At 40.9% G+C, this 16,136-nt stretch overlaps 1 protein-coding gene across 2 annotated transcripts in view; it reads left to right on the top strand.

Moving 5' to 3' along the window:
* LOC129854019 (sodium- and chloride-dependent glycine transporter 2-like) overlaps positions 1–7,153 on the top strand; it is a 58,785-nt gene extending 51,632 nt beyond the window's left edge. For both annotated transcript variants that reach the window (XM_055920619.1, XM_055920618.1), the window contains one exon: positions 1,015–7,153. In XM_055920619.1, the coding sequence (XP_055776594.1) occupies positions 1,015–1,170 (156 nt within the window). In that variant the 3' untranslated portion in view covers positions 1,171–7,153. The remainder of the gene's footprint in view (positions 1–1,014) is intronic.
* Positions 7,154–16,136: the final 8,983 nt, after the last annotated feature.

Here is a 16,136-nt window from a genome sequence, read left to right as displayed (position 1 = left end):
GGGAGACACTGCCCAAATGCAGGTGTGCCAAGCTTGTACTGTCATACCCCAAAATATTCGAGGCTGTAATCGCTGCCAAAGTCGCTTCAACAAAGTACTGAGTAAAGGGTCTGAATACTTATGTAAATGTGACATTTCAGTTTAATTAAAAAAAACAAATTGTGCAAAAATGTATTAAAAACCTGTTTTTGCTTTGTCATTATGGGGTATTGTATGAGGGAAAACAACTAAAAATGAATCAATTTTAGAATAAGGCTGTAACATAACAAAATGTGGAAAAAGTCATTGAGTCTTAATACCTTGCGAATGCACTGTATGTTTTCCCCCTGTGAACTAAGTGCTTTCACGTCAAACATACAAGCGCAATGAGCTCTTTAGTACAACATATGACAGAGAGTTATCAGAGGACCAGGGCTGATATTTCACTTGACTGCATGTTAGAAAACGGATCTCTGACATCAAACACTTCTGGGTGTGTCCCAAATAGCACCCTATTCCCTATATAGTGCAGTGCTTTTGACCAGAGCCCTATGGGCAGTAAAGTGAAATATCAGCCCTGGTCCTCTGATAACTGGCGGTGGATCGGCACAGAAAACACAGACAAGTAGCAGTCCCCCACGCTGTGCTTGTTGAAGTCCCCTACATTTGTAGGGGACTTCCCCTGAGATTTGTATGCGTGCGTGTGTATGCAACTGTACTTACATACAGTAAGTTTTGGCATGATTGCCTTAGTCAAAGCCTTAAGATAGTTACAGTATCTGGCTAAATTATTATTAAGCACATATGCTGTATATGCAATCAATATTTACTATAAAGGTTTGATGTGAATTTCAAAGTTACAGACATTTCAGTGTTACGAACGACTGCCATTCCTGACATGTTCATATCTCTTAGGACAGTCCTACTGTCGTCTATTGTAACCAACTCTACCCTTGACCTTCCGCAACTCAAGTTGCTTAATACTATTCTATTCTATTTTAACACAACTGTGTGACTCTCCCCACCCCTCCACAGCGTCTGAAGCTGGTGTGTTCCCCTCAGCCCGATTGGGGTCCCTTCCTGGCCAAGCACAGAGGGGAGCGCTACAAGAACATGATGGACCCCCATGGATCCAACTCCCTGGGCCTCAAACTGCCCCCCAAAGATTTCCAGCTGGGCGCCTACCAGTAGCAGCCTCCACTACAACCACCACCACCACTTCAGCAGGGGCACCAGGGGAGAGAGAGACCAGCAGCCTGTCACTGCCCTCTCCCCCACCCACCTATTCCTTCTCCTTTTCCTGTTCTCCACTCCACTTCATCTCTCCTGTTTCCTTCCTCTTTCCCTTCAATGTGGGCGAGAGGAAAGCAAGCCAACACATCGTCCACTTTTTCCCCCGGTTCTCCTGTTCACCTCCCTTGCTCCCTTCTACACTCCATAGCAAAGTGGGGCTGCCCTCCTCTCCGACATTGCTTTCTCTGGCAGGCACCCATGCTATACCCTGCCCTCTCTCTCCCTAACCCCTGACCTGAGAATGGTCTGTCCTCTGCCTCCTGCCCATGCACAGCCATTACGCCAGAACCCTTTCTTACTGAGGGGATCTCTGTTCCAAGAGAAAAATGTGTACCGTGTCACAATAATGCAATGGCAATATTCGACTGCACATGACAAAAAAATCAAATCAAATTTTATTTGTCACATGCTTCGTTGACAACAGGTGTAGACTAACAGTGAAATGCTTACTTACGGGTCCTTTTCCAACAATGCAGAGTTAAAGATGCATTAAAAAAAAATTGTGACAGAAGGAATAAATGCACAGGGATTAATGAATAACAATAATGAGTAAAAATAACATGGTACTGGTACTCCCTGTATATAGCCGAGTCGATGTGCAGGGGTACGAGGGTATTGAGGTAGCTTGTGTGTGTGTGTGTGTGTGTGTGTGTGTGTGTGTGTGTGTGTGTGTGTGTGTGTGTGTGTGTGTGTGTGTGTGTGTGTGTGTGTGTGTGTGTGTGTGTGTGTGTGTGTGTGTGTGTGTGTGTGTGTGTGTGTGTGTGTGTGTTGGGGTGCCAGTGTATGTATGTGTGAGTGTGTGGGTAGAGTCCAGTGTGTGTTCATAGAGTTAGTGCAAAAAAGGGTCAATGCAGGTAGTTCGGGTAGCCATTTGATTTAGGTATTTAGAAGTCTTGTTTATCAGTCTAATGGCTTGGGGGTAGAAGCTGTTCAGGGTCTCATTGGTTCCAGACTTGGTGCACTGGTACCGCTTGCCGTGTGGACGCAGAGAGAACAGTCTATGGTTTGGATGTAGTTTTTGACCATTTTTTGATCCTTCCACTGACAACGCCTGGCGTAGAGGTCCTGAATGGCAGGGAGTGAGTTCGACCCCAGTGATGTACTGGGCCAAACTGACCACCCTCGTAGCGCCTTGCGGTCGGACGCATTGCAGTTGCCATACCAAGCGGCGATGCAGCCAGTCAAGATGCAGCTGTTGAACATTTTGAGGATCTGAGGGCCCATGCCAAATCTTTTCAGCCTCCTGAGGGGGAAGAGGCGCTGTCGTGCCCTCTTCACAACTGTGTGGGTGTATGTGGACCATGTTAATTCCTTAGTGATGTGCACACAGAGGAACTTGAAGCTCTCGACCCACTCCACTACATGTGGACTACTCCCTATGGAGGTGTGTGTGGATGTGTGTGTGCATGCGTGTGTGTGTGTGTGATTGTTTTATTCTTGTATCTATGTGTATAGTGATAATGGAAAATCCTCCACAAACAAAAAGGCACAAAAAATCTAATTGACTGACTGAGAAATATTGATATTCATCAGACTCTGACCGATGGGACATTATGATATATATTCGTTCTTTTTTTAATGAAATAGGCAATACAAGTAAAATAAACTGCCTAGAAATTATGTAGTATGGTTCATTTTCATAGATGATGTTTGTTCCTGTCAAAGTATATACACATTAAATAGGAGTGTGTGTATATACATATATATACACTCCTATTTAATGTGCAGTCTCCTTTGCTTTATCTGAATAAATGAAGTTACCTGCAATTTTTTGCCTTCTCCAGTAGATAAGGAAATGCCTATCGCTGATTACTTTAACTATAAACACTTTAGTCTCTACTATCTCCAAAAAATATTATCTGTAATCAATTTAGCACATTAATACAGTTGTGTAGTCGATCCTTCCTTTCGTAGCTTAAGATATGCAAAACGGCCATGGGAAATTGTAGTGATTCTTCTCAGTGTTTAGAATAGTCCGATGGCCTTTGTGTGCATAAAAATTAAACCAACTATTTATTGCTGTAGACATGTGTTGTGGTCTCGTCATGGCAACTATGGAATCGCCTTCTTTCCTCATACGCAACTTCTGTAGGGTAACATATATATATATATATATATACACAAGAGAGAATGTGTACTGCTCCAGATGTTTTTTCCTTGCCGGCTGGGTAGCTGTATCTTGTACACTTTTTAAAAAGAGATGTGTAGACTTAGTGCGTGCTTGTGTCGTCACATCCCCACAATGTTAGGAGCAACTTGTAGATATGTGTATAGGTGGTGTATAGAATATTGCCTTTTTTCCTGGAACTGTACTTATCCTATTATATGTGGTAGAGCTCTGGGGGCCACTTTGGATTTGTCTCAAATGGCACTCTATTCCCTATGAAGTGCAATACTTTTGAATATGTGAGGGAGTCCTATGTCCGATCAAAAGTACTGCACTGAGTGGGGTGTCATTTGAGATTTGTACTTTGCCATTTTTAGATGTGTACTTTGTCATTGTCTTTGTCTTCATGAAACAGGGTGTCAGGTATACTTGACTCCAGGTCTGCCTACTTTTGTAGATGTATAATTAACAGCAGCATTCTACATGGACGAAATAGACAGTAGAACTTCCACAATTTCTACCTTGAATAGGGCAGACGTAGAAAGAAAAAAAAAAACGAAATCCTTCAAAATGTGCCTGTTCTCTCTATTTTTTTTGCGCACTATTATAAAATCATGAGGAATTCTAGCTCAGTAGAGCATCGAGGAATGTCTTGGTCAAATCACACTGCACTGACCAAACTGTATCTTCCCCTAGGGCCCTGGAGTTGAATGAGATACGGTTGGCACATCATTTCCCTTTAAAATCTTGTTAGAAACTCTTCTCTATGGACAGAATTGGTCCATAACAGTTACATGTCTTACCTAGAACCCTAAGAAAATTGGAACAGTGTCTGCTTCCCTAATGGCAACCTTATCTCTATATAGTGTACTACTTTTGACCAGGGCCCATACTGTAGGAGTCCCAAGTAGTGCACTATATACGGAACAGGTTGCCATTTGGGACACATCCAGAAAGTGTAAGGGTCAAGACTTCAATCTAACAGTGACAACTCACGACCACCTGCCAGCCTGCCACAAGTTATCCAGAGGGCCAGTAAGCAATTTGACTGGCCACTGAGATTGCTTTTCATATTACACGTCAGGCAACCAATCTGCCTTGCTTTCTGTCCAATTACCAACGTGACTGGGGATGCGTTCTTCAAAAAGCAATTAGACCTGATTTCTTTTCCCGCTATCACAGGACGTTGGATGTGTAATTTCTGTTCAATGTAAACAGGCCTTGATTAAAACAGCTGTGTTTAGATGGCCGGGTCTTTTAACACTGCAGGCGTGTGTTCTTCGAGTGGGGCCGAGTGTAGTTAATTGGAAGCTGTGGATATATGGAAAGTGATAAGACAAGCGTGCCAGTGAGATTCGAGTCAGACGAGTGAGTCTAGGCAAGGCCCATGCTGTTTAATTACTGTGAAATTAAAAGTAATATGGGCTGCTAATTGTCTAGAAAGGTACAGGTCTCTAAAAGGGGTGTAAAAAACATTCAACACAAAAACCCTATTTCTGAAGTAGCTTGCCTGTTGTAGCCTTGTGTTGTTTTGTAGTGCATCTTATCTCCCTTGGTGTGTGTGTGTGTGTGTGTGTGTGTGTGTGTGTGTGTGTGTGTGTGTGTGTGTGTGTGTGTGTGTGTGTGTGTGTGTGTGTGTGTGTGTGTGTGTGTGTGTGTGTGTGTGTGTGTGTGTGTACACTAAGCTTGGGGGCCCCCTGACCCCTTTTTTTAAGAACTCAGTCGTGGTCTCAATTTACAGTTGAGTACCATTTCAAAATTTGGTTGTGCATCAGTTTTTCTCTTATGTCAGTCACTTACAATCACTCAATTAGCCCATGTCAGCTAAAAAAATGTTTTAGATTGGTTAGATAGTCTAGTCAGCTATCTAAACTTGTAGTAATCATGGTGGAATTACCGACCGGGCACATGCCCAGGGGCCCTGACCTCCAGAGGTCCCCATTGATTTTGTTAGTCACTCTCAGTCATATATCATATTAACATGGCATGAGTCATGGAAAAAATCTGTAGAATTGAATGAAATTAGCTTCAAATCTGAAGGGCAAAAAATCTCTCAACCCTATGGAGAAATTAGTGGAATTGCAGGATATTAGTTATACAATTGCAAAAAAATCTCTCTGCCCCATGCCAAAATCTGTAGAATTGCAACAAACTTGCTTTAAAACTGCAACATTTTCTCTAAGCCCAATTGCAAAATGTGTAGAATTTCAGAAAATGAACCCTAAAACAAATGATAGTTCTCCCCGTCATCAACTGAGGCGCCACTAAAATGTTTTGCCTATGAGGTGGGGGGCCCCCAACAAAAATTCCACTTAGGGCCCCCCAAAAGGCTAGGGATGGTTCTGTTGGGGGTTTAAAAAAGGAAAAATAAATTGTGTTTGTCACTCACTTGAATGCACGGTTGACTGAACGAGCAAGTCAGGTTCTTTTATTATTTTGGTCTCAGAGTGCATCTTTGTGTGTTTCACGACTGTGTACACTCCTGTATACACATTATCCATTATCTTCCAATGACAGAGAGAGAAATATAGAGAGTCAGAGAGAAAGAGATCATTTTTGCGGTGTGACAGATTGTAAAGTTTGCGCTAGGCAATTCATGAGGTGGCGGCAGATAGCCTAGCGGTTAAGAGCGTTGGGCCAGTAACCGAAAGGTCGCTGCTTCGAATCCCCGAGCTGACTAGGTGAAAAACCTGTCAATGTGCCCTTATGCAAGGCACTTAACCCTAATTGCTCCTGTAAATTACTCTGGATAAGAGCATCTGCTAAATGACTAAAATGTAAATGTGAGCTCTGGTTGGAATAACTCTGTCCTAGTGTAGACAATTTGATGCTTTCTTTGAGGAAATGGGGATTAGCTTTCTGTTCTCAACAGCATTGATCGAACAGGAAACGTTAGAAAGCTAGCATGTGCTGTTTGTGTTCCTGTGCTTCTGTGTCCATGTATGCTCTCTCCCTTCTCACATCTGCTTCCCCCTCTCCCCCCTGCATGTCTCCTTGAGCGTGCGTTATGTTCCTCAAAGCACTGACAAACCAGGGTTATAGTTTACCCCGGTATTTTCCTTCGCAAAGAAAAATAGAAAATAATAATATTTCCATTGCTATACCTGTGGGTCAACTTTGGGCAGTAGGTAACCAAAGAAGGATAATAACTTTTTTTATCAGAACATAGAGTTCTGAAATAAATAAAAATAAAAATAAATGTGACATACTGCCATTCATATCCCACCTAGTGATCCTTGATGTTTGCCAATATGTTACAAAACATCTTCAGGTAACCATTGGCCTTATAGTTGTCCTCGAATAGTAGAATATTGTATGTAACTGAAGACGTATTGTCTGTCACATATGGTACCGATATATCCCTATTGTTATGTATGTTGTGTCTTTTTGGCACTTTGTTGTCGACCTATGAATGCATAGGTTAAATGTCTAATTACTTGGGTAATGTAATTTATTTCTGTGTGTTCTATGTACTGCTGCCTATGGATATAGATATGTGCCTCCAACGGCCCATGCCATCCTTTGATTTGAAAATAGAGAATAGATATATAATAGAAATATATGTTTTGAATTCTGTGACAGATATAAAAAATATATATTATATGTGAAATTGATTATTTATTTTGAATGTCATCAATCATTGAGGCCCTACCTCACATTTTGTATTTATGTATAGAAATGCAATTGGAGTATAGTATCTTTGCCAATAAGAATATATAGCTATTATATCATGAAATGTATAACCTATAAATCTATAAATGTCATTGTTTTCAACTTGAAGTGTTGTGTGGCTTTTTTTAGATTCAATTTACCAGTATCCAAAATCATTATGCTTAATTGCTCAAATTTTATTTTATATACCTGCCAACATATGTTGTTTAAAATCGACAGAAAAGAACAGCCATGAATTATAATTTTAATTTGAAGTGAAACTATCAATGAAGCTGGCATGCTGATTTCAGAAATGGAACTCGAGCTACCTGTGTTCACCTGCTGCATGTACTGCTGGCCACATGGAGGCGCTGTACCAGTGGACAAGTTTATATCTCTTTCTCTCTCCTTCTGCCTCTCCACCCCTCTCCAACTTTCACACTTAAAAATGCTAAATATCTCATTTGAGCGTAGCTGTACCAAGGCATGTATATTTAGAGAAAAATAAATACAGTTATCAAAGGTGAGGAGATTAGCGGCTCTATACAATCCGCATCACTGAAGTTAAGCTTTACAGCGTGATTGAAATGGAAAGGCAATTTTTCCGCTTTAGTGGAGACTGCATTCACGGTAAACCCTGCACATCAGCTCAATCGGAAATTACCTTTACATTTCTATTGCGGAATCTGTAATGTCTCAAATGCGAAGGACACATTTCAGAGCCCTTAGCACTGTGATTGATTGCTTCTCAAGGTGCTGTTGTTCTGTTTGCCTATATGCCATACAAGAGGCCAAGCATGTTGCTTCACATTTATCACTGTATAACATATGCTTGTATATTTACGTCAAACCAATTTACAAATGTTATTGCATTGGCATGCAGCGCAGCAATTAAGTCAGCAGCAAAGAAGTGACTTGTTTTGCAAAGCGGGGGAAGCAGAAATGCTTTAGATGTTTATTGAGCTATTTTTATCCTCAGTGCCATTGTCAAGGAATCCGAAAAGCTTAAGGAGTCGTTTTGTATTCAAAAGCAAGGAAGACATCTGTGGTAATGTTAGTGATTTTAATACTACATTCTCCGACGTGCAGAGAATATGGATCACTGAAATCCCCATGTCTTCTTAAAAGGGGCAATCTGGGATTCAACAACAACAAAGCAGCACCAGCCACTTTTTTTTGGGGCTGAGATATCGGGCTGAAGAAACCTCTCAAAGTTATAGATGGAGTTATGGATGTAAAGACTGACCATCGGTGAGATCAAAATGACAGTTTCAACCACGTTTTGAAGCCATGTAGTGTTTGTTTACATTGTTTCAAACAATAGCGTAAAACAAACTTCTATTTTGGGTTCTGGTGGGGTAAAACAGTTGGGCCTAGATTAAACTGAAGCATTACAGATGACATCATGGAAATGTAAAGGTCATTTCAGATTGAGTCTGACATATGCAGCATTTACCGTGAATGCAGTCTCCGCTAAAGCAGATTGAATAGAGCTCTCAATCAGATCAAGCAATATCCAGCCCTAGCAACAACCTGCATAGCTGATATGTTGGCTGTGTCTGAGGTGTAACTGCGTTGAAGCTGTCAAATTGGGGAGCAGCTGCTCGTGATCATTGTCATGAAGGCACACCCGTCCCATTCACGTTGGAAGTTCAGAACGAAGTACAGTCGATAACACAATAGAAAAATCTATATACAGTGTGTGCAAATGGAGTCAGGAGGTAAGGCAATAAATAGGCCATAGTAGCGAAGCATTTATAATTTAGCAAATTAACACTGAGGTGATGGACGTGCAGATGATGATGTGCAAGTAGAAATACTGGTGTGCTAAAGAGAAAAAAAGTTAATTAAAACAATGTGGGGATGAGGTAGGTAGTTGGGTGGGCTATTAACAGATGGGCTATGTACAGCTGCAGCAAATCGGTAGCTGCTCAGATAGCTGATGCTTAAAGTTAGTGAGGGAGATATACAGTGGGGCAAAAAAGTATTTAGTCAGCCACCAATTGTGCAAGTTCTCCCACTTAAAAAAATGAGAGAGGCCTGTAATTTTCATCATAGGTACACTTCAACTATGACAGACAAAATGAAAAAGAAAATCCAGAAAATCACATTGTAGGATTTTTTATGAATTTATTTGCAAATTATGGTGGAAAATAAGTATTTGGTCAATTTTGTGAATCCAACCACTGTGTCAGATTTAAAAAATGCTTTACGGCGAAAGCATACCTTACGATTATGATAGCCCACTAGACAAATCATTACAAACAGTAGCCAGCCAGATAGAACAGTTACACAATTTAGAAATAGAGATACAATTAATCCCTTACCTTTGATGATCTTCATATGGTTGCACTCAGCAGACATTCATTTACTCAATAAATGTTCCTTTTGTTCGATAAAGTCTCTTTATACCCAAAAACCTCCGTTTGTTCGCGCATTTTCTTCAGTAATCCACAGGCTCAAACGCAGTCAAAACAGGAAGACAAAAAAATCTAAATTGTATCCGTAGTGTTCATAGAAACATGTCAAACGATGTTTATATTCAAACCTCAGGTTGTTTTTAACTTCTTGCGAATATAGGGGGTGCTGTTTCGACTTAGCATAAATCGGTCTCCAGATTAAACGGCTTCCTACTCAATTCTTGCTCGTACAATATGCATATTATTGTTATTATTATTGGATAGAAAACACTCTCTAGTTTCTATAGCCGCTGGAATTTTGTCTCTGAGTGAAACAGAACTCCTTCTACAGCACTTTTCATGACAGGGAGTGAGATTTCAGAAATCTTGGCCCCTGTTCCCAGGTCAGTTGTAATGTCCCTGTAAATGCTATGGAGAAACAAACACTGCCTACGTCTTCCTCTGGATGTCAGTACGTGGTGACGCTTTGAATGGAGTCGATTGCGCAATCAGGGCCTGTATAAAACACCAATGACCGGAAGTACATTTCTTTTCGTCTCTGCGCCTGACGCATGATGGACATCGGACTTGCCTCCTTCCAAGCTGTTGTTTACCCAGTAATATTTCTCCGGTCATGTTTTTACTCGTTATAGGTGTTAAAAACATCATAAGGTAGTTAATTTGAACCGTTTTATAGCAATTTATATCCGTTTAGGGCGATTTTATGGCATTTCTGTGTGACGCACTTCGAGGAGCTGGGCACTTTTCGAGTGCATGGTGAACGTTAGTGGCCATTTCGACGGGACAAGAGGACATCTTTCGACCAAAAGACGATTAGACCGGAGAAAGGATTCATTGCCCAAGATTCTGATGGAAGAACAGCTCATAGTAAGAACTATTTATGAAGATAAATCGTGTTTCTGTCGAAAAATGTTAAACGCTTATGCCGCCATTTTGTTTGGTGTAGCTTTGCTTTGGCGCAACCTGTATTGAAAAGTAAGGATAATTAAAAAAAATGTAATTCAGCGATTGCATTAAGAATTAAATTGTCTATCAATCGCTGTCCACCCTGTATTTTTTAGTCAAGTTTATGAGTATTTATGTATAAGACTAGATCACTGTCCAATATGGCGCCCGACATTTTCTGACCAGCTTGGCTACTTTTCTCATTGTCTAACCATGATTTTGGTGGCTAAATATGCACATTTTCGAACAAACTCTATATGTATGTTGTAATATGATGTTACAGGAGTGTCATCTGAAGAATTCTGAGAAGGTTAGTGAAAAAATTAATACATTTTGGTGGTGATAATGCTATCGTTCTTTTTGCCGTGAATCAATGCTGGGGTAATGTTTGCACATGTGCTATGGTAATATAACGATTTATTGTGTTTTCGCTGTAAGACACTTAGAAAATCTGAAATATTGTCTGGATTCACATGATCTGTGTCTTTCAATTAGTGTACGCTGTGTATTTTTAAGAAATGTTTTATGATTAGTAATTAGGTAATACACGTTGCTCTCTGTATTTATTCTAGTCGAGTTGTGATGGTGGGTGCAATTGTAAACTATGATTTCTACCTGAAATATGCACATTTTTCTAACAAAACCTATCCTATACCATAAATATGTTATCAGACTGTCATCTGATGAGGTTTTTTCTTGGTTAGTGGCTATCAATATCTTTATTTGGCCGAATTGGTGATAGCTACTGGTGTTGAGAAAAAATGGTGGACAAAGAAAAATGGTTATTTTTGCTAACATGGTTAGCTAATAGATTTACATATTGTGTCTTCCCTGTAAAACATTTTAAAAATCAGAGATGATGGCTTGAATCACAAGATCTGTATCTTTCATTTGGTGTCTTGGACTTGTGATTGAATGATATTTAGATGCTACTATTTAATTGTGACGCTATGCTAGCTATGCTATTCAGCTTTTTACTGGTGGGGGAGGTGGGAGGTGCTCCCGGATCCGGGTTTCTGAGGCAGTAGAAGTTAACCTAAATAATCGATAATATTTCAACCGGACAATAACGTTGTCAATATAAAATGTAAACAAGAAACGCACTCTCTCGGTTGTGCGCAAGAAAAAGCTCTGTGACACGGCAGGGTCCACTCAATCAGACTGCTCTTACTTCCTAATTTTTCAGAATACAAGACTGAAACACTTTCTAAAGAATGTTGACATCTAGTGGAAGGCATAGAAACAGCAATTTGAGTCCTAAGTCAATGGATACTGTAATGGCATTGAATAGAAAACTACAAAACCAACAAAAAAAAAAACTTCCTGAATGGACTTTTCTCAGGTTTTTGCCTGCCAAATCAGTTCTGTTATACTCACAGACACTATTTTAACAGTTTTGGAAACTTTAGAGTGTTTTCTATCCAGATCTGCCAGTTATATGCATATCATATCTTCTGGGCCCTTGAAACAGGCAGTTTAATTTGGGCATGCATTTCATCCAAAATTCAAAATGCTTCCCCCTACCCTAGATAAGTTAACCCTCACATCACCCGAGGAACAGAGGAGGAGTAGGATGAGGGTACGGCTAAAGGCTATCAAAACTGGTCGTCTAGTGCGTTGGGGACAGAGAATAAATAGAGCAGATTTCTGGGCGTGGTAGAATAGATTCAGGGCATAATGTACAGGCGGGTATAGTAGGGTGCGGGTACAGTGGAGGTAAACCTAAGCATTGAGTGACGATAAGAGAGGTTGGCTTTCTTTCTGGAGGTACTAGTTATGCTAGGTGAGGTCCCCCCATGTGTGGGAGGTGGGACAAAGGAGGTATCTGAGGCATGTTGAGAGGGGCTAGGGGCTCCGCAGTAAAATAAAACAATGATAACTACAATAAACAACAGTATACAAGGTATATTGACATCGAGGGAGACATAAAGCAAGGCATACGTGTGGTGTTGATTGGGAGAGCTAACTAAGACAACGGGTAAGACAGCAACAGCAAATAAGCTAAGACAACAACAACAGGTAAAATGGCGATGAATGGGGAGAGGGTTGGTTAACTACACACAGGGCCTAGGCTGGGGCCGACAGATTAACAGAACAAACAAAATGGAGTAACGTGACTAATGAACAGTCCAGCAGGCAACAGCTATGTAGCCAGGGGATCATAGGGTCCAGTGAACAGCAATAGATGAAACAGGGAAGTCGTTACCACACAGGCAAGCGGGAGACACGGTGTTCATGAAGTTAGCAGGCCGGGGCTAGCAGAAAGCGTCTTACGTCGGCAGACGTGGTGGATCAGTGGGGCTTGTAGACAAAGGGACCAGGCCAATTGGCAAAAGAGGTAATGTAGCTGGGTAGTGTTATCTACCCTATAAAAATATTCCTTTAAATGTAGTACTGTCTTCATGGGCAAACCAAGTGGATGGGCTGCAAGAGTAATTCAGGATACTTTAAGTGTAGACATAATTATCCCACCTTCTAGAATCGTTGACAGGTGGCACCATTGAGGTGGCAGTGTTGAAGCACAAGGCTCAACTTCTCCGGGTGCGACAATGGGGTATGATGTGACTGTACTAAACTCATGAAGCATTTATACGTTATATTCTTCAAGAATCAACGGTAAGAGGCCTATAATTATTTGAAAATGATCACCTGTGAATATTGCATATTGTACTATAACCACTTCAGCATGCATCCTTACTTCCTTGAAGAACTCACCTGTCTCACAAGCCCAAATGGATGGAAGCCCAATTTCCACCCATTTGCTTTCACCGAACTCATGTCGGATCAGCGAGAGCGGGCAATAAGGATCGGCTCTTTTGATGTTTCTGAACAGGGCTTGTATCCTCTATGCTTTCAGTGTCATTCTAGCTTTAGCATTCTTACCGCAGCGATCTGCCCCGCTCTCTTGCCCTGCCTGTCTACCTGTTCGTCTTTCATCAGTTAAGTTCTCTGGAACGTTAGTGAGCGAAGACACGTGGGCCACGCTGTGCACATCGCTGCCATTACGCCTACACTTCTGACAAGGAAATCATTCGTTCTTAATCTTATCAGTTTATGAAGTCAACTGACCTTGAAGAACATCAAACTTTGCACACAAAACTTCTATGGCCAGCCTAAAAGCAATATTGATGAATCTAGCACATTGTGAATTCTCTCCCTACATTTGACACCTGACAGGAATAAAATGAAACACATTTGACATTGAGTACCTTTAAATATTAATCATATTTCTTATAAAGCCCAAATGGAATTTGAGGTGGGTTATATTTCAGTTCATCATTCTGTTCATTCGCATTAAACAGCTTATCATCAGTTGCTACATCCATCTCTGGATTTATAAATGAATAATATGTACCCATTGAGTCTTGAAGAATATGACTTGAACTTAGTTCAACTGTCTTACCCCATCAGAACCGAAAATATAAGCTTGTTTTACTCCAATGTTTGTTAACAAAGTATATGTAAACAAACACTTTATAGCCTTAGGGCCTGTCATGCCAAATAATGTCTCCCGGCCAAATAGTGTCCCCTTCTACGTCACAATGGAATTCGATTAACTATTACACCATGCCCAAACTGGGCGCGCGCCCGTGCGCCATCGTGCACAAATTGATTTTCTCCCCTCATACCAAACGCGATCACGACACGCAGGTTAAAATATCAAAACAAACTCTGAACCAATTATATTAATTTGGGGACAGGTCAAAAAGCATTAAACATTTATGGCAATTTAGCTAGGTAGCTTGCAGTTGTTAGCTAATTTGTCCTATTTAGCTAGCTTGCTGTTGCTAGCTAATTTGTGCTGGGATATAAACATTGAGTTGTTATTTTACCTGAAATGCACAAGGTCCTCTACTCCGACAATTAATCCACCCTCCCGGGTGGCGCAGTGGTCTAGGGCACTGCATCGCAGTGCTAGCTGCGCCACCAGAGTCTCTGGGTTCGCGCCCAGGCTGGGCTGGGTTCGCGCCCAGGCTCTGTCGCAGCCGGCCGCAACCGGGAGGTCCGTGGGGCGACGCACAATTGGCATAGCGTCGTCCGGGTTAGGGAGGGTTTGTCCGGTAGGGATATCCTTTTCTCAGTATGTAAAAAATTTAATAAAATGTATGCACTCTACTGTAAGTCGCTCTGGATAAGAGCGTCTGCTAAATTACTAAAATGTAAATGTAAATGTGTTAGATCTCAGAAGCGGATACTATCAAATTCCGATGGGCGATACAGATAAAGAGAAGACTGCATTTATCTGTGCAGTTGGATTTTACCAATTTGAGAGGATGCCACAGGGTGTGTCCGGAGCACCTGCAACATTTCAACGTGTCATGGAAAAGACAGTTGGAGACATGAACCTACTCAAAGTTCTTGTTTACCTCGGTGACTTAATTGTGTTTGGAAGGACACTGGAGGAACACGAGCAGAGGTTACTCAAGGTGTTAGACCGCTTGAAAAGTGAAGGCTTAAAACTGTCCCTTGACAAGTGTCAGTTTTGCCGCACATCTGTCAACTATGTTGGACATATCATATCCCAGTATGAAGTGGCTACAGACACCTCAAAGATTGAAGCTGTCCCCATCTGAATATAAACCACTAATCATTTGGTCAGTGGTGTTCAAACTTTTTCAGCAGGGGCCACATTTTTTTTGCAATCATTTTTCACCCCATCCCGCCCAAAATTGAATGACACAACAGTCATTTTTACATCAATAAATAACCTTCAATTAATCTTCATCAAAATTAGGAGAACCAATACACATTTTTACTCAACATTTTTTAATCTAAAAATCAATTTCACCAAAAATTCTATATTGTGCCATACAATAATCTGAATCAAAAACATGTTTAAAATGTTTTATGTGGCGACCCCACTCCAATTCCTCCCCAACCCCGACTTTGAATACACTCTCTGTGCCCCTTCTCTCTACTATCCACGGCATCTCAGATCTTAACAGCAATCACAACATGTCAGACAAAGACAGATTTAGTCCTAACTGACATCAATCAATCAACCCTTTTCAACTGAATCCTTTTCAGACAAAATTCTTAGCAGCATACTGCATTGTAAGCAATTTCAATTACAGTTTAGGTGATTGAAAAGCTAGGTTGTGCCATAGCAGAACAATTAAGTCATAGTTTTTTTCTAAGGCTGGGATTTAATCTGATTGATTTTATCCTCAATGCACGCTTTAAAGGCAATGTTACCCTGTTCACGGAGACCATATTCACAGTAAACGTTGTGTTGTATGTTGTCCAAATGCGCGGTCGGATATAACCCGGGCATAAATGTTGGAATGTGTAATGTTTTATTATCGTTGATACAAATCCAACAGATACTGTACTTGACTATGTTCTTTGGTCATGTGAAAGCCTATATCTCACCCAACTGTCTTGCAATGTTAGAAGATCATCAAAACTTGCAATTGTGCTTGGTGCCACACAAAGCTCTGTCTGCACATTTCCACCATGGTGAGGTGTCAGGTAAACTAACTTTTCAGTGGCAAAATAATTCAAATCATCCCATACAGACATGGAAATACAGCTTAGAAAGATAGCTTAGAACAGACATGATAGTGGAGCTATGAAGCAGAGTTGTGTGTCTGTTTGTGTGTGTTTCCATGGGAATGCATGTCTTTTCAGTAAATATGGCCCTGTCAGATACAGCAGCTCTGACTGGGTAATGAGTCAGGTAGAGGTGTTAGGGAACACCATGGGAGACAAAGAGAGGGCGTAAAAGTAATGAAGCATTG

This window comes from Salvelinus fontinalis, chromosome 4 (genome assembly GCF_029448725.1).
Source record: "Salvelinus fontinalis isolate EN_2023a chromosome 4, ASM2944872v1, whole genome shotgun sequence".
In the NCBI taxonomy this organism is placed as follows: Eukaryota; Metazoa; Chordata; class Actinopteri; order Salmoniformes; family Salmonidae; genus Salvelinus; species Salvelinus fontinalis.
The sequence above is the reverse complement of the archived record's forward strand: the minus strand, read 5'-3'. Positions and strand labels throughout refer to the sequence as shown.